Source organism: Canis lupus, chromosome 5, assembly GCF_011100685.1.
Source record: "Canis lupus familiaris isolate Mischka breed German Shepherd chromosome 5, alternate assembly UU_Cfam_GSD_1.0, whole genome shotgun sequence".
NCBI lineage: Eukaryota > Metazoa > Chordata > Mammalia > Carnivora > Canidae > Canis > Canis lupus.
The window spans coordinates 48,375,713-48,395,603 of record NC_049226.1 but is presented as its reverse complement, the minus strand read 5'-3'; the positions used below and the strand labels follow the sequence as shown (position 1 = coordinate 48,395,603).

Below are 19,891 nucleotides of genomic sequence, written 5' to 3'. Positions count from 1 at the left end.
GTTTTTAACGTTGCCACTTGGATTTTTAAATTTTTTTTAATTTTTATTTATTTATGATAGTCACAGAGAGAGAGAGAGAGAGAGGCAGAGAGATAGGCAGAGGGAGAAGCAGACTCCATGCACCGGGAGCCCGACGTGGGATTCGATCCCGGGTCTCCAGGATCGCACCCTGGGCCAAAGGCAGGCGCTAAACCGCTGCGCCACCCAGGGATCCCTGCCACTTGGATTTTTATCTGCCTTCACTGCTGCAGAGTTTAGAATGAGAATTGGGTGCTGAGAAATTATTTTGGAGAGAGAGGAAAGTGGTTGTGCTATAGGTGATTTGAATGAGTATTAAGCATAGTAGCAGGAATCCCATTCCAGCCCCATACCCGATCAGAGGAGGCTTTGGGATAAGGAGATGCCAGTTTGGATTCTGGCTCTGCTGTTGTCTTCCCTAGAATCTTTAGACAAGTCCCCACATTTGAGTCTCAGTGTCCTCATCACCAAAGTGCAGGAGCACCTTCCTTGCCCACTGGTCATGCAGCACAGTGTGCCGATGCGAGACTCTGTGAGACATGCTTTAAATATGTACATGATCTGATCCTGACTCTATAGGACCGATTCACTGACAAGATTTGTGTCAAACTTTTTTTTTTTTTTTAAAGAGAAGCTGAAGTTGGGAAGAAGGGCATTAGGAACTTTGATGAAGTCCTTTGATGACTGATGAGGTTTGTGACCATGTCTCTGGAAGGGTCAACGAAAATATTTTGAAGTTAAGAGAGGAAGAAATCTGATAACAGAGGGACTTGGGGTGGACCTCTAATTAGATCATTGTATGAAAGAAGCAAACATTACGTGGAGCATTACTAGTTTGGGGGATGTCTTGACTCATGGCATGTACCAATGTTCTTGGAAGAAGAAATTCCAGGTCAGTGGTCACCTGAGTCCTATTTGCATATGTGACTAACAATGCCACCGATAGATGTGACTTGTAATGCCTCAGTCTCCTACGGAAACATGATTCCTTTCCAATATTAATGAGCTATTAAGAGGTAGATTATACTTCTGCTTTCATTCACTTATTCCTTCCTATGCCCTGCAGGTAATAGGAAATTATCTACAGGCACCCCCTTCCTTTTGATCAGGTCAACCAACCTGTGGCAATTGGGGCAACTTCCACAGAAACACTAACAATCAGAGCAAAACATAAATGTAATTCTTTTGCTCAATTCCTCGAAGTCAGTATTTTTCAGAATTGTCAAGATTTAGAATTCAAAAGAACATCTTGTTTTCTGAATACATCAAGTTTAGAGAGAGGCGAGCTACATATTACTATTACTCTGCCTTTAGAAGGTATTTCCATTTAATTAGATTTGTTGGAGAGAAAATAAATCTCTCACGCTTAAGCCTTTTAAATGAATCTGTTCCTTTGGGAACATTTTACTTCACAAGAAATAGATTACATTGAAGTTGCAGACCTCATTTCAGCACTGCGTCATTAAACTGAGTCCTTAAAACCTGCTCCTTTGCCCGAAGTATTAAATTATTGGAGCTTGATGTGTATTATTTTGTCTTTCTGAGAAAAAGATTAATGTGACAATTTATTCAGAAATATTTTTTCATTATAGTGAAATTGTTTTCACATGAATTTCAGTCATCTTCCCTGTTCTGTCCAAGCCTTGCTACCTCTCTCATCTCTTCCTCTCTCCCATCTGCAAAACAGACAGTGGTTTGGAAAACTGATGGTGGTTTGGAAAACAAGTGAGCATCATTCTTCATGGGGGCTAAGTGCCCAAAGTTTTTGGAAAGAGAAAATCTTCTACAAGGTCTTTGAACAGGACCTGGTTACTTCTGTAACACATTGCCTACCCTCCCCAAAGCTATAATAAAGTACCTGTGGCTCCTAGAAAGACACCTGCAGTTTCCTACCTGCCCATCTTTTCATATGCTTTCCCCTGGTCCTGGTGCTCTTCCTGCCACTCACGTCCTCCCTTGCCTGCTAAAATTCTGTCTACGCCTCAAGACCAACCCACCCATCTCCAAGAAGAGATAATCACTTCTTACTTTATGCCTATATTTATCATATGGCACTGTAATGTTTTGTTTCCAAGACTGTCACTTTCTAAAGTACCAGATACTTGAGTGCAGGAACCATATCTGACTGAATAAAGTAATTCCTATAATGTGACTTTCAGAGAATCTGGTATCTAGAATATCCCTGGTGCTCGATATATAGTAGCTGTGGTAATGATGGTAATGAAAATTCCTGTGTCCTCATCACTTAGAGAGTGACTGTTGAATAAATGAGTAAATGGATGGATATAACATATCTATTATACTTCTATTGGAAGAAGCAATTGGAATATTTCTTGTTCTGGGTTTTCTATTTTGTGAGGCCCTGTTAATTGGATTTAAAATTTCCCAGGATTAAAAATGAGTTGCTTATCCTATGACTTTTTTTAAAAATCTCAGATAAATACCCTTAGGAATGTTTTCTAATTGTTAACAGGACAGGCTTTTGGACTTAGATTTGGCTATAAAACTGGCTCTAGATATGTCATTATTGGTTAAGTTCCTTAAAATCACTACACCTCAGTTTCTCCATCTGTATAATCAGGTGATAATGCATTCCTCTACTGATTTGTGTGAGACTTAAGTGAAATAATGTATTTAGGATGCATGTATAAGGGCAGCCCTGGTGGCCCAGTGGTTTGGTACTGCCTTTGGCCTGGGGTGTGATCCTGGAGACCCCAGATCGAGTCCCACGTCGGACTCCCTGCATGAAGCCTGCCTCTCCCTCTGCCTGTGTCTCTGCCTATCTCTCTCTCTGTGTCTGTCATGAATAAATGACATAAATAAATGAATAAATAAAAATAAAATCTTTTTAAAAAGATGCATGTACATGCAGTTTGCCTTGTATGTTGTAAGTATTGTTAAATAGTGTTATTACAAAGTAGTAATAAAATATCAATAGAGAAGAACAAACATAAAATCACCTCAAATCCCACCAGACGTATCTTCACTGTTGACATTTAGTAAATACAGAGCTATCTTTAGACTCAGAACTTTTACATAAATGAAAATAATGTGATCGATAACATGATATGTTATCATTTACTTTTTTCACTCAATATCTTTTTATAGCAGTGGATCTAGGTCTGTGTCATCCTTCTCTTCCTTTTAATGCCACAGTTTTATATTTATCAGCTTAACAATGGCAAATATAATAAACGTTTTGTTGATGAGTGTATGGTTTTTCCATTTTTTCTCTATTATACATATAGTCATGATAGACATTTTGATCATTTTAGGATAAATTTTTAGCAGTGAAATTGTTAGATTAAAAAATTAACATATAGGGGCACCTGAGAGGCTCAGTCAGTTAAGCATCTGACTCTTGATTTTGTCTCAGGTCATGATCTCAGGGTCATGAGATCAAGCCCCATGTTGAGCTTCACACTTAGCAGGGAGTCTGCTTAAGACTCCCTATCCCCCTCTCCCCATTCATGCTCTCTCTTTCTCTCTCTCTCTCAAATAAAGTATTTGTAAAAAAATTAACCTATAAAAAGATTCATCAAGTTATAAACACTTTTTTTTCTTGTGTCTTATACTCAATAAAAGAGCTTTTTTTTTTTTTTTTTTTTTTTTTTATTCATGATAGTCACAGAGAGAGAGAGAGAGGCAGGCAGAGACACAGGCAGAGGGAGAAGCAGGCTCCATGCAGGGAGCCCGACGGGATTCGATCCCGGGTCTCCAGGATCACACCCTGGGCCGAAGGCAGGCGCTAAACCGCTGCGCCACCCAGGGATCCCCAATAAAAGAGCTTATTAAAGGAAAAAAGTTAACCTGTAGATTCCAATGTCATGAAATGTAAAATACAGAATATATTTAAAAGTTAAGTAGGGAGAAGGACTCTCAGATTTCATTATCAAGAGTTCTAGTTACCTGAATTCCATCTCAGTTTTCTAATAATAATTTCTCAACTGTTCATAATAAATCCTTCTACTTCGATAAAAGAATGGGCAGAGGTGATGGTGTTGAGTATTATATTATAACATGATATTCAAACCTCAGGCAAATCTGTTGCTTGAACTAAATTTTAGTTTTTGTATAATTAATATCTCTAATCCCAGCTTAAGTTAATTAACTTTGACTTCCAATTTGGTAAGTTTTTTAAAATAGATTTAATTGAGTTGCTCTCCAGCATAAATTTATATTCATGTTCAGTTGAACTATGAAAAATTGAGTTGTATTTTTGAATAATTAATTTTATTGAAACAAATCTCATTAAAGATCTCTAAGTGAAAGTTTATGTAGTATAACAAAAGGATTTACATCCATTTACTTTTGCTGAATCTTGCTGTATTAACCCTAATTCTACAAATTATAAAATAAGGCAATTAAGTATCCTATCTTTAGTACCTAACATAAAGGATTTACCTCAAAATTGTGTTTTCTGGATATTTCCTCCCAGTAGCAGAAATCAACCTATAAAGAAAAATATGAATCATATAGAAAACCCATTTATAATATGACTTCTGAGTTTTATAAAAACAGATGTTTCTCATTTGAGGCTATTGTTTTCAGGTTCTAGACCTGCTATTATTGTCCCTGAATGATATAACTCATTGAACTGGATATTCAGAATTTAGAAAAAGATGAGCGAATTTACCCATGATAAAATATTAGTGTCCTTCTGGGACCAGGAATCACTGAGCTGAGATTGAAGTTACAGACCGCGTGTAGGATCTCAGAAAGCCCTTTTTTGTCAGTATTCAGGAGAGTAAGCCAAACACAGATAAGAAAACCAGAATTGTAGCTCAAGAGCATAGAAAGCTCTTTTGGATAGAAAGCCTTTTGCCTTTGTCTTTTCCTCCTTTCTTTTCCTTTTGAATGCCAAGATAAGTTACTAAGTGTCTGAGAGAGCATAAGACTTAGGAGATAGAAAGAGATATGTCACTTGAATGTATAAATTAATATATAGAAATAGGCACCACAGATACTCTATGGGTGGAAACTTTTTGATAGCAAAGAACAGAAAATAGTTCAAGGTAATTTGATCAAAAGGGAGAATTTATTGTAATAGTATGGATGTCCCTTCTAGAACCCGGATACCAGGTTGCCTGGGGGCCTCTGGAAATGATGGCTTTTCCTACTCCTTCATCCACATGGCCAAGTATGGTCACCTCACAGAAGCTGAGAGATGTAGAAAATCGTTTTGTCTCTCAACGTGCATAAACTGAACTGTCCCAGAAGAAGTAGGACATGTGATTATCCTTGAAGAGTTCTAGATCTCAGATTTTAAGATAATAGATAGATAATTTAGGTATAATGGGAACACCAAATCAGAACTAAGGATAATTCTTTCCACCAATAAGAATACTATAAAAAATAAAGACATCTCTAAATAAGTTATTACTCTTTTTATATATCATTGAGTCACCTTTGAAAGGAGAAACTTTGGGAAAGGCTCTTCTCCATTTACTGGAAGTAAATAGAAAATGATGATGTGGGCAGCCCCGGTGGCTTAGCGGTTTAGCGCCGCCTTCCGTCCAGGGCCTGATCCTGGAGACCCGGGATCAAATCCCACGTCGGGCTCCCTGCGTGGAGCCTGCTTCTCCCTCTGCCTGTGTCTGCCTCTCTCTTTCTCTCTCTCTCTCTCTCTCTCTCTCACCATCTCTAATAAATAAATAAAATCTTTAAAAAAAAAAAAAGAAAATGATGTTTTTCTAATTTCTAGACACTCTGAATGATCACTCATATTCTTAAAGGATAGGAGCAGTATTTGCCCCCAAATGAAATATTTTAATTGTCTTCCTTTGGCATGAGTCAGAAAAAATTAAAATGGTGATCAGTCTAGATATAATATCTGTACAACAAAAGAAAGCATAATAAGTGTCTACTATTGTTCAGGTTGCAGTTTGTACAAAGACAAAAATATAGTCTTAGGGGATTCCACTTTGCATTTAGGACTTGAAAAATCTAGCAGTCAGCTATCAGGCATTTCCTCTTTGCACTGTGGTCTAATGCTTGGATTCTGAACTCCTTATCTCAGAGTTCTAGGACCGAAGATGGTAGGTCACCAGCATTCTCCCGTTCCCACTCAGAGTTGATTTAACAGACACCTTTAGAAAAATGACTTTCAAAATCATCTGATTTCTATGTGCACCATGCAGATGGGACCTCTAGGTGTGCCTTAGGATTATGAGCTTTTAAACAAATAGCTAAATCACCGAGGGCAAATTGCTTAAGCTCATGGAATTCCGTAATACCCCAGTTGCTCTGAGATTTAAATGAGATACTGTACCTAAAGAACTTAGCATAATGTTTGGCACCAAGTGAGCACTAGATAAATGGTAGCAGTTATTAATTAGAATTAACCTGAAAGACTTCCAGGAGGTGTCGGATGCTTGCTTTTTTGCCTATGCTATACTTAGAGGATGTACTACATCTATTGTTTAAAGAATAGTGCCCTCAGGGGATCCCTGGGTGGTTCAGTGGTTTAGTGCCTGCCTTCCGCCCAGGACATGATCCTGGGGTCCCGGGATCAAGTCCCACATCAGGTTCCCTGCATGGGGCCTGCTTCTCCCTTTGCCTGTGTCTCTGCCTCTCTCTCTCTCTCTCTGTCTCTCTCTGTGTCTCATGAATAAGTAAATAAAATCTTTAAAAAAAAAAAAAAAAGAATAGTGCCCTCAGAGAACAGCAGCTTCTCAAAAATAGAAAAAGTGACAATCTAAAGTTAATTGTGCATAAAATGCATCATATTCTTTCTAATTACTTACTGAATTTTCTCTGGAGTGTGTTTCCTTTAGTGATGAAGAAATATAAAAACTGCTTATGCAGTTGGAAGCTATATGTGCCTTTCATTTAAATGGTGAAATTATTTTATATTAAATAAGATCTACAAAAACACAAAAGAGATCTTACTGTCTTGGAACTCAGAGAATGTGAATGTGTTATTTCTGAGATCAGAAGAAAGGCTTTGTCTTAAATTTTTAAATCCAGAGATCTGCATTTCCCTTTTTGATTTAATCCAATTCAGTCATGTTTCCCTCTTTCTTGAGTTTCTTGTTCTGTTCCCAGTCTTGCAGTGCATAACAGCATTTCTCCAGAGGCCTCCAAACCCTGGCAGGAGCAACTGCCATAACAGTAAATGGCACAGTTGTTTGGCACTGGAAAAAACATCCACAGCAAGTAAGCTCTTCCACCTTTCTACAGTTATAGCCCCTGCCTGGATGGTCGCAGACGCACAGTGAAGGCCTAACCGTAAATTTACTCTGAGATAAATTAAAATGAATGACCCTCTTTCTTCATTCAGGCTGTAATTTTTCCCTCTAAGAATAATAGTACCATACATTGTATTCTATCAAAATGGAAGATCACAGCTAAAAAAGCAAACATATCCATAAACATGAAACAGCCTAATTTTCTGTATGTTCAAGCTTTTGCTAAAAAAGAAGACTTTAAAAAGAAAAAATTCTCAATCCCTTTGAAGGCTGGAGCTCACCTCAGAGAAAGCATACTAGCAGTTGATCAGTGGAAGAACTACTTCCATGCTGGGCTCTGAAATCCAATACATCCTCACATAGTGCCACTGTGCGCAAGCTACACAGGACAGGCTGGCCAGTACCTGGTGGTGGACACAGTTCCTGCCCTCAAGAAGTTGACCTCCATTCAGTAAATGCTGTGTGCCTGCACTGGTGCTTACCTCCTAACAAGGATTGACTTTACCTTGCAAGGTGAGCTGTAAGTGCAATATGAACATTTTTAAATCTAGGGGCACAGAATTCAAAGACTGGAAGATTTAATAGGTCTACTTCCTGAAAGCACAGGCCAGACACACTGTGGAAGACATTGGCAAATAATTGCCTGAATGACAGACATTAAATCAGGCATATTCCACATGTCATCTCATTTTTAAATTGTTCATTTTAAAATTATTTATGAGGTGCCTAGATGGCTCAGTCAGTTGGCATCTGCCTTAGACTCAGGTCATGATCTTGAGGTCCTGGAATCGAGCCCCACATCAGGCTCCCTGCTCAATGGGGAAGTCTACTTCTCCCTCTCTCTGTCTCCCCCTCCTCCCTGCTCTGGTTCTCTCTTTCTCTCTCAAATAAATGAAAATAAAATTGTAAATAAATAAAGTTCCTTATTTATTGTTCATTGTAAATGAAAGAGATTGAGAAATATGGTTTGCAAAAGAAATGATCATGGCAGACATACTATTTTGTAACAATTAGGTTTTGCTGTTTAGTACATTTGGGCATGTTCTGTGTCATTAGGTATTTTTCACACTGCTCTGAATTACATGACTTATTTAACCATTTTTTCCCTTATAACTAAGTTCGATAAGAAGATGTAAATATGAGAAAAATAAAAGCATGAAAGTATTAGGAGAAAACATAATTGAAAGGGTGGGCACTTAAAAAGTTTTTGTTTTTAGAGTGTAAAATTGAGAGGAAAGTACAGAGATTTCCCATATGTCCTTTTAGATTACCAATATCCTCCTCCAGAGTAATAACATTTGTTGACAGTTGATGAATCTGCACTGACATATCATCCTCACCCAGGTCCATAGCTTACATTCTTGGTGTTCACTCTTGGTGGTGTACTATTCTGTGGTATCAGATGTATAATGGCATGTGTCCATCATTGTAGTATCATGCAGAAAGTGGGCACATTTCTAAATATATAATATTAAAAAGGTAAAAACCTTAACTGAAAAGATGAGTAATTTTGAACACTCCCAAATTAAAAATTCTTTGTGTATTAAAATTATTATAAATAAAATGTAAGGGCACTACCATGTAATTCTCACAACAGTTTGATTTTTATTTTCTTTAAAGATTTTATTTATTCATGAGAGACACAGGCAGAAGGACAAGCAGGTTTCACGCAGGGAGTGGGACTCGATCCCGAGACCCCTGGATCACGCTCTGGCCTGAAGGCAGGCACTAAACTGCTGAGCCACCCAGGGATCCCCTCGCAATAGTTTTATGAAGTAGGTGCTTAGATTCCTTTTCAAGAAGCAAAAACCAAGGGTCACCTGGGTGGTGTGGTCAATTGAGTGCCGACTCTGTTTCGGCTCAGGTCATGATCTCAGGGTCCTGGGATGGTGCCCTGTGTGAAGCTCCATGCTTAGCTTGGAGTCTGCTTGAGTGATTCTCTCTCTCTCTCTCTCTCCTTCTGCCTCTCCCCCACTGAGCTCATGCATGCCTGTGTACTCTCTCTCTTTCAAATAAATAAATCTTTAAAAAAAAATACTGGGGCACAGAGATATAGTGTGGAGATCAATGGGTTTCTGGGAGGTTGATAATCTTGGTGAATACAAAAGCTGATAGAATGAGGGGCATAAAGAGGAGGTGGTTCCGGTTTAGTCTCTGCAGCAGGCTTTGATGCGCATACCCACATTAGCCCTTCAAGATGATGGATGAGCTTCATTTCAGACAACTCCATCCTTTGAAGTGTTCATTTCCATACACTTTATCATTAGAGCGGCTATGACAAAAAACCCTTTGCAGGTGTGTCTTCAAACACAAAATTTCAGAGACGTCAAGGACAATGCAAGTTACAAAAAGTGGAAATCTGTTTTTTTTACTATTCCTATATAGTGTACTATTCTTCCCCTTAAATAGAAAATTTCAAGGCCTCAGTTACATTGGGACAGTATAGATTACTAAATACTTATTAGAGAGACAGAAGGAGAAAGGGCAAAAACTGTGTGAGCTATTATCAGTTGGATGAAATAAAAGATTAATTATGGCTATCATCATAGTTTTCAGTGGAAAAACCTGGAGTAAAAAAAATTTAGAATGTAAATGTTTTTAAATCATGTTTAGCTGAATTCAATCTAGTTAAAAATCCCACCACTTCTTGGGTAAGAGCAGATGGCTCATTGATTGTGTATAGTAAAATGTTTCCGTGCAGTTGATCTAAAATGTGATTTAAAATGGGGATATAGTATTTACCTCCTCTGGAGTAACAAGATTTATGCTTTGTAATAACCTTGACACATTTACAGAATCATGTTTAATGGGCCCTCCAGAACTCTGGTGAATACCACAGTTTGGTCTGTTTTCTACATTTTTAGAATCTGGAAAAGCTGTAGGAAATAGATTTCCCATAAAGTTTTTGCTGTTAGCTCAACTACTGTTTTCTAGAAGTTTACCAAAAGAGTCAAGGACTAGATATTTTTTATTAACTGCATTCAAAATTGAATTTAAAAGATGGTAATAGGTGTTTAGATTTAGTATTTGAATCCGTGCTATAGAGAATATTAAGATTTTTAGCATTAAAGAGTCCTACATGGACCCACCTAAAAAAATGAATGGACTTCATTGATAATTCCAAGTATATATATACACATCTGTTTGCACAAATGTACAAATATATACATGTATTTTTATACAAACTATACATATTACATTTTTACAAGTGTGTTTTATTTTTTCCCAAATAGATAAACAATCAGATCCTGTATGGAAGAAGTCACCAAAATGCATCTGCCGTTATTAAGACTGCCCCATCAAAGGTTAAGCTGGTTTTTATCAGGTAAGATAGATATACATCTGGTTTTCTAAAATCTAAGATTTTTTCTGGAGATACATTTTATAAGACCATCTTATCTTTGGTTTGTCTAACAAAATCACTATATCCTAACAATACATTTTCTTTTTTTAACCGTTACTTTAAGGAAAATAAAGATTGTTCTAGTTTTGAGGTTTTCTTGTTATGTTTCATATGATTGAATTAGTGGTTGAGACTAGTATTTGTATTCGATTTTTATAATTTCTTCCCCTCCTGGAGCTGATTGTCCATTCTATAGAAACTTCTAGCTTCCTTTCCTCCTGTCACTGTCATGTGGTATATTTGCTGACTCATTAATGTCTATATTAAAGAATAGGCAGGAAAACAGAACCCAGGAACATTTTAGAAGCTTCAGAGTAAGAATCCTGGTGAGAGGGCAGCCCCGGTGGCTCAGCGGTTTAGCGCCGCCTGCAGCCCAGGGTGTGACCCTGGAGACCTGAGATCGAGTCCCACGTCGGGCTCCCTGCATGGAGCCTGCTTCTCCCTCTGCCTGTGTCTCTGCCTCTCTCTCTCTGTGTGTGTCTCTCATGAATAAATAAATAAAATCTTAAAAAAAAAAAATACTGGTGAGAAATCCAGAGGGGAGTGGATATGAGCTTTACTCTCTAGAGTCTTGTGGTATGTTTGGGGTTCCACATTTTTCCATACCTGCCTGCTACCTGACTGTGTCCTTTTGGCTTAAGTAAGTCAGAATTGGGAATTGTCATTGGTGGTAGCTATTGTTCCCTCTTCAGCAATGGAATGTTTGATTCCTTTTATTGGACCAAAGTGACTGATGAATCTGAATTACCAGCACATGATGTAACTAACCCTGTATGTTAACTGTTGCTCTATTTCTTTTCCTTCTGAGTCTCAGGTATCAGCTGTAAAATGAAAATAATAAAGCATCTACCTCATTCATTGTGATATGTCAAAAATTTTAAATGTTGAATGTACTCTTTCACATGGAGTAATGACTGAAAGAGTGTTACCTGGCATTGCCAGAAGTTACAAAATTAGAGTTAGATGCTGAAAACATGAGCAGACCTGAGGAAAGGGCAGCCACTCAAAGAGATGAAGGTGTCCATTGACAGAAATCCATGGAGGCTTACAACTTGCAGAGCGTCCCGTGAAGGTTTCGTGAGCACGTACAGCACTCACCAGTGTCTGCACTTCATGCTCAACATGTAGTGGCAACTGCTACAGATGCTGTCCTCAGCATTGCTTACCTCTTCAGCACGGGCGGGACCTTTATTACCCATGCGGGGTCATCCCAGTTTGAAGAGAGCAAAAGAAAAATTGAATGGGATCCAAAGGAAACCATCAATGCAGTTAAGTCATTGGGAAATAGAACCCTCCTTCTTCAAGAAAGAAAAGTTACATGATTTGAAGTTATTTAGAATACAGAAGAGAAACCTGAGAATTTTATTTTTTTAATTTTTTTTAAAGATTTCATTTACTTATTCATGAGAGACACAGAAAGAGAGAGAGACACCGGCAAAGAGAGAAATAGGCTCCCGGTGTGGGACTTGATCCCGGACCCTGGGATCATGCCCTGAGTCAAAGGCAGATGCTCAACCGCTGAGCCACCCAAGTGTCCCGGAGAATTTTAATAATAGTAATGAAGCCACATTAATTTAGCATCTGATGATTTCAATTCTGATCATTCAGAGATCAGAATCAAGGAAATGATTTGTTCAGTAAATTAATGGTGTAAGCATGATTGAGGATGCCACAGAATACTTTACTGGAAGGATTTTAAGCAACTTAGAAGTATCAATATACATTCAAAATATGTAATCTAATTATGAACCTTTCTTGTGTGGTCGTTAAATTATAGTGCCTAAGCACATAGCATTCAGAAAGCTTTATTGAATAAATTTCCTTTCAGCTCATTCTAAGCAATTCCAGATTATGTATTCTCCAAAGGCAACAATCATAGTAAATTAGTTTATTTTGTGGATTTAAAGATACATAGAAAAAAAAAGATATGTAGAGATAAGTCATTATTTACAAAGTTTCTCATGTTTAAGTCCCTTTCCTCAGTACTTTCCCAAATAATCTAAGTTGGAAAAAGTTTCTCTAGCTTCCTTTGTAGGCAGAAAAAAAAGATGTAGGTGTGATTTTGAATAATCTATTGTATCCACCTGAGACTGTGTAAAGGAAAACAAGTTTAAATTGAATCAAGACAAATGTACGCACTGCTGACAGCCTTTTGTTTGATTCAATAGATACATATCTGGTGATTTGTGTGCCAACATTTTATTAATTAATGCTTCAGTTTCCATAAGGGAAGGAACTATTCATTCGACTATTCATCTGAATAGTTCTTACCTAAAGTGACAAATTCTTTTTAAAGCAAGCCTGAACTCTAAGGCTTAGTAATTAAAAGAGGCTTGAAACCCTGGATTCACTCTGTCTTGGTATGAAAACTGATTCTAGGAGCAGCCCGAGTGGCTCAGCGGTTTAGCGCCACCTTTAGCCCAGGGCGTGATCCTGGAGACCCAGGATCGAGTCCCGCGTTGGGCTCCCTGCATAGAGCCTGCTTCTCCCTCTGCCTGTGTCTCTACCTCTCTCTCTTTCTTGCTCTGTGTCTCTCATGGATAAATAAGTAAATAACCTTAAAAAAAAAAAAACTGGTTCTGAAATACCCCAACTGTGTGAGCTTGGCCAGTTTCCTGACCTGCAGTAGGCAGACAATAGATATAGTGGTCTCGGGGCTCCTGTATGACTCACTTAAACAGCCAACTCTTAATTTCAGCTCACATCATGATCTCAGGGTCCTGGGATCCATTCCCATGTTGGGCCCCACACTTGGCAGGATGGATTCTCTCTCTCCCTCTGCCGCTCCCCCTCCCCCTGCTCATGCTCTCTCACTGTCTAAAATAAATGAATATAGGGATCCCTGGGTGGCGCAGTGGTTTAGCGCCTGCCTTTGGCCCAGGGCGCGATCCTGGAGACCCGGGATCGAATCCCACATCGGGCTCCCGGTGCATGGAGCCTGCTTCTCCCTCTGCCTGTGTCTCTGCCTCTCTCTCCCTCTCTCTGTGTGACTATCATAAATAAATAAAAAAAATAAAAAAAAAAAAAAAAAAAAAAAAAAAAAAATAAAATAAATGAATATAAAAAAAAGTCAAGTGGTAAGTGTGTGTGTGTGTGTGTGTGTGTGTGTGTGTGTCTGCCTCATAGATTGTCCAATGTCAGTATGTATAAATTACCTGGTGATGTGGGCTCAGCAATGCTTGCTGCTATGGTGATGAAGATGATGGTGGTCCAAAAAGGAGGGAGTGAGGGAGAGAGCAGGGAAAGAGGTAAAAAAAAAAAAAAAAAAAAAAAAAAGAATAACTTAGGGAGAAGGAAAGAGGAGGAAAAAGATGAACCACTCCTTCATGTATATTTCATTGCATTTCGGAATCTTGAACATTTTTTTAAATGAAGCGCATTCACAGTTTAAGAATTTTAATTAACATTATAATGATTAAACACTAGAAGAGAAAGCACTGGATGTTGTATGTAAGTGATGAATCACTGAATTTTCCTGAAACCAGTATTGCACTGTATGTTAACTAAAAAACTAAAATTTAAATAAAAATTTTTAAAGACCACTAGATAACTGTAGATAGGATATAAAAATATTTCTAATAAATGTTAGAATAAGAGACAGGGGAAACAGGGACGCTTGGGTGACTCAATGGTTGAGCGTCTTCCTTTGGTTCAGGTCATGATCCTGGGGTCCAGAAACAAGTCCCACATCAGGCTCCCTGCTGCATGGAGCCTGCTTCTCCCTCTGCCTATGTCTGCCTCTCTCTGTCTGTCTCATGGATAAATATATAAAATCTTAAAAAAAAAAAGAGAGAGAGAGAGAGAGAAACATGGACACAGCCTGCCTAAAACATCTCTTTTAGTTCTTTGTCTACTGCTGCTTCTCCCACTCTCCTCCTCCTTTTTTATTTTTATTATTATTATTATTTTTAAATGTAAGCTCTACACCCTGAGTAAGGCTTAAACTCAAGGTCCCAACAGTTGCATGCTCCACCAACTGAACCAGACAGGCGGCACTTCTCCTTTTAAATGATGATCTGATATTCTAACAAGGCGTAGAATACCATTTAATGAAAGACTGTATAAAGAGGAATCTAATTAACATGAATTAATCCCCATATCCATAAAATAAAAGATTTTACTGAGGTGAGTAGTATCAAATAGTGTCAAAATTTAAATCAGTGAAGGAAACCAAAAAAAGAAAATATTTTATGCTCATCTGCTGTGTATATCACCAGTGAGGGAAAAATGGTAGATCGGTGTCCTATTTATGTGTGGTAACCTGTGCACTTTAGGTGCTGTCCACACATTATCCTCTCTCCTTCAGGCTGATTATCTAGTTCATCACTCAGGTAGATACATCTTTCAACCTCTGCCTATAGGTTACCTCTTTCAGACTAATGGTACAAGAACCCTAGTTGTGCCTATTTTGGAACCAAATCTTAAGGCAGTTAAATATTGATTTGCTGTCATGCTTCAGGAAGTTAACACTTAAATCATCTCAGCACAACAGGTGCAATTACACTTTTAAGCTTTTTTAAATTACAATTAGGCTGTATAATGTTTTTAAAAACTGATGTTTACAAATTTTATTTCTTTACACTTAGTGCTTCTATTTGGTAATACATAACTTCCTTAGTTGAAATTATTGAGTCTCTGTGCATTTCCATGATAGAGAAATTTTGGGCTTTTATGCCTCAGCAACTCTTTTCCAATTTTATTGACAATGGAGATAAAAATGGAACTGGCCACAGATTTGGGAGTAGGATTAGCAGTAATCACAGAAAGCTGTTAAAAACATGCTGCGGGCAACATTTTAATTAACAGGGGCCTTTAGTCTATACTGATGTACATTCGTGTGTTCATGTCCTTCTCATATTCTCTTAACATTTGTATTTAGTCATATAATGATGGATCTAAATCACAAGAGATCTGTGAGTCATTAGTGAAAATTAGCAACTTGTTGCTATGTATACATGACTTACATAATCGCTCTTTCCTCCCTCTTTGTCCCCACATTAGATTTTAGACAATCTAGTAATCACATACTCGTGTCTATGATACACATGGACTTTGGTATACTAAATTACTCCATGGTGGTTAATCCAGATGTACTTTACAATCCTAAATTCTTAAAATGTAGCACACATTCAATTCTGTGGATTTTCCTATTTGACATTATCCTCTCTACACAAGCGCTACAATTTAAGTTCAGGAGGAGAGCTATATTAATACAAGAAAGAAGAAATTGCTGTATTTGGCAGTGTAGGAATCCAAGGAGATTAATGGTCTTGCCTGCAGCTCTTGTCATACCTTCCCCCCACTATCGAAAATTAAATGTCATGTATCACAACTCACTCTCCATTACTTAATTACATGTAGAAAATGTGTACTGTATAAAAACTCCTGGGGCTCGAGGAGGCCAAGTGAAACTGAACCCCATGGAAAGATTTAGTGCTGGCTGTCAAGCCCTACTGAGTCAAAGTGGACTCACCGTGGGAGCCACCGTACAGGATCGATTGAACAGATGTCTTGTTTTGTAATTAAAAATATAGTGTGGCACATTATCCTCTGGCCATATCCCTAAAAGATGATATTGACCTGAAATTAAAGGAAATGTCAGAGTCATCTGTGGGACAAGTCCATCCGAAGAAGCAAATTGAATGCCTCTGGTTAAAATCTTTATTGTGCTCTCGATTCTTATCTAAATAACAGAGAAAAAGATGGTAGGAATAAGCATGAGTTTTACTTCCATAAAGAACTATTCACGTATCTATTCTGCAAGTGTTTGCTGAGTTTCTACTTGTGCCAGTGCTGTGGAATCAGCGATAGAAAGAACACAAGCTCTACCTTGGAAGAGGAAGAGGTGGAGAGTAGGGAGGTAGATGGTACATCATCCAGAGATAAAGGTGCTATGATACTTCAACACTCATAGGAGAACAATTAACCTCATCTCTGGAGTCTTTGAGAAGGTATTTTGTAGTAGATACAGAAACCCAAAAGTTTCTGGAATTGGATATTATACCCAGTGTCCCTGAACATTTACTTCTAGGAGAAAAGCAGTCCTTTAGGGCACTATTTTTGGATGAGTACAGCTGGGTACATAGGCCACTTTGAAATATGTGAGGAAGCATTCTTCTGACTCTCATGAACCATTAAACAAGGCAGTGGCCCTTTTCTTTTTCTTTTTTTTTTTTAAGTTCTACTTTGTGGTTTGTTTGGGTTTTTTTAAGATTTTATTTATTTATTCATGAGACACACAGAGAAAGAGAGAGAGAGGCAGAGACACAGGCAGAGGGAGAAGCAGGCTCCATGCAGGGAACCCAATCGGGATTCGATCCCGGGTCTCCAGGATCAGGCCCTGGGCTGAAGGCGGCGCTAAACCCGTGAGCCACTCAGGCTGCCCAGCCCTTTTCAAGTACACAGTAAAATATCGTCCATAGGATATATGACAAGATTTGAGGAACAGACTTGTCACTTGGCTTGAGTTCTTACTAGGAATTGTGGGAGAAAGAAAGTTAGAGACACTCTTCAATTTAGGGCTCTTCTGTTTTTTTTTGTTTGTTTGTTTGTTTAGTTGGACTGTATAGTAGACTCTTAGGAGTCTCCCCAGTGCTCTGAAATGTTGATTCTTGTTTAATTTCTTCAGTACCTGTTTCCTATACTAACCATATTAAAGAGTAATTTTAATTGTATATTTTATTTTTGTAAGTAGAATTTATAAGGCTTTTATTTCAAGACCAGAATGGGATTGAAGTGTTGTGATCTTTTGGGAAGACATTGGAATTTATGCATCCAAATAAGAAGCATTGTTCGCATTGGCCTACTGTGGTAACCTTGGGAAGCGTACATTTAACCCAGTTACGACTCCACTGGGTCATACATTTCTGGACTCCTCTTGAAAGCCAATGGCATATTCTTTTGAATAGCCACAGAAGCCACTAGTTTTCCCCTTTTGGGGGATAGTTGTAACTAGTCAATCTGAAGTTACCCAAAAGTTTGCAATATCATTCATGAATCAAGTACTTTCAGTGTATTAGGTAAAGTGTTGCTTTGACCTATAAAATATCTTTGAAAATCATTTTTATTTCATGGACAGAATTGGTAATTCTTTCTTTGCTACCCCCTTTCCTTAACATACTGCCAGCTTGTGGGGGATTATGACCTTATTTGTTTGATTTCTTGTAGCACTCAGAAACACCTAATTGTGTCTAGTTACAGAGATGAAGTGGACAGTTTTCTTTTTTTGTTTTTTTTTGTTTTTTTTTGTTGTTGTTGTTCTGTATTGTTAGCTGGTCAGTATTTATACTCCTATCCTCATAGAATGTCTTTACCCTTAAGGAAACCTTCTTCTTGAGACATGCACATACACACACAGACAACGTATGTACGGTGGAACAGTAAAAGCAGTACATCTAGGTGCATCTCTCCCCCTGTGGAAGCTGAAGGAACCAAATCTTTCACTGCTGATATGTGGCCAGGGGTTGGTCATATGACCTAAGCTTTGGCAATATGATACCTTAGCTTAGAATAGGAGGCAAATAATGTGAGTGATTTTATATGAATGGTGTTTATTCATGAAACCACAGGGCCTTAATGGGAGGTTCCTGCTATGATATCATTCTGTTTTCCTGCTTCCTTGTCCTCCGGAGGTCTCTTAGTACATTCCAAGTCCAATCATGTAGCCTGTATATGTTTTGTGAGATCCCAGTATCCCTTTAATAAATTCCCTTTTGTGTCAATAGGTCCAAATTTATTTCTCTTGCTTGCTGACAATGCCAAAGGATCCTAATGAATGGGAAGGGTGATAAAAGTAAGCTATCTGGACAAATTATGAGCAACCAGAGTGAGATATTTGGTTCCTTCTGCATATTTTCTTGTGACCTGATAGACTTTTAGACTTGATTCTGAGAAGTTTTTGTCCTTCAAACTTCTTTAACAAAACTCTATATTGGTCTATATTGATCAAAACCAAGACCCCTGAGCAAGTCTCTACTGAGGGTCTTCAGTATGACACATTTCCATTGCCACCCTATTCACTGGCTCTTTAAATGAGATTGCCAAGATTATCTCAGGGGAATCAGACAGGATTTATCCCAGATTTATCCCTGGGACTTGGGGGGACGTCACTTTTCCCCAGAACATGGCCTTATGGGGAGGGCTAGATATTTGAACATTAAAGTTTTGCCAGCCAGGATAAAGAGAGGAATTGCTGAAGGTATCTACTACATTATCTTTCAGAAATAACCTCTGTGAGAAACTTATTAGGCTAAGTTATCCCATCCATCCAGTCCTGAGCTCCCCACTTCTACCACCCTGCATTGCCAAATATTTTATGAGCCACCTTTTCCTCTGCACAACTGGCAACAATTATTTAGAACTTGCCTGGGGCCACCTTTGTGAAATGTGGGTCTGGATGCTGAGTTACTCCTAGCAGCCCTCATTAGTGATTGGCATTGTTTGGAATGCCAAGAAAATAAAGTCCATGATTCTGTTGTCTTTGGTCATTTATTTCAAATTCAGCATATTGCTATTTTGGTGGTTCCTTCCAATTGGAAATTAAGAACTATTCACTCTGTTCATAGAGTTAGAAATATCTCCTGGAGTCTTTTCAGAAAGGAGTTTTGTTCCCACTGAAATAATGGTGCACTTTGTTTTGTGTGTGACTTCTGGTTCATTTACATCAAGCTTTCCTAGCCAAATGTTAATTCAATGTCATGTCTCAATTAATATAACAAATATAGAGTTTATTTTTTCTGTCCTCAAGTGTCTCACATCACTTTATTTAGTACAATCAGAAAATAATATCTAGGACCCTTTAGCTGGGTTCATGTGTTCCTCATTTATTCATTGTGTGTGTATGTGTATTTAAACAACATGTTAGGCACTAGATTGCAGTTGTAATTACTTTAGAACAGTTTTCAAAACAAAATGAAATCTACCTACTCAGCTATCCAGGCTGAATTCAGGCACATAACTTCTGTTTTTGATATAGTGCTGCTTTGTTAGCATGAAATAAGATACTGTGGGTTTAGTGAAAGTGAATTTCCAAGTGGCAGGACAACAGTAGTCCAGAAGACAATAATGATATTTAAGTGATAGTCTTATTCAAATATATTCTCGTCACACTTGCACTTTCTTTTTGGTCTCACTTAATTTTTTAAAATTGTGAAATTTATATAACATAAAATCTACCATCTTCACTATTAAGTATGCACTTCAGTGGCAGTTAAGTATATTCATGCTCTTGTACGACCATTGCCGCTATCCATCTCTAGAGCTCTTTATATCTTGTAAAATT

General features: G+C 38.0%; 1 protein-coding gene across 6 annotated transcripts in view; it reads left to right on the top strand.

Annotated features, from left to right (window-relative positions):
• Positions 1–19,891, top strand: part of PATJ (PATJ crumbs cell polarity complex component) — a 356,206-nt gene that overhangs the window by 221,488 nt on the left and 114,827 nt on the right. For all 6 annotated transcript variants that reach the window (XM_038537344.1, XM_038537342.1, XM_038537341.1 and 3 more), the window contains exon 29: positions 10,442–10,533. In XM_038537344.1, coding sequence (XP_038393272.1) covers positions 10,442–10,533 — 92 coding nt within the window. The remainder of the gene's footprint in view (positions 1–10,441; positions 10,534–19,891) is intronic.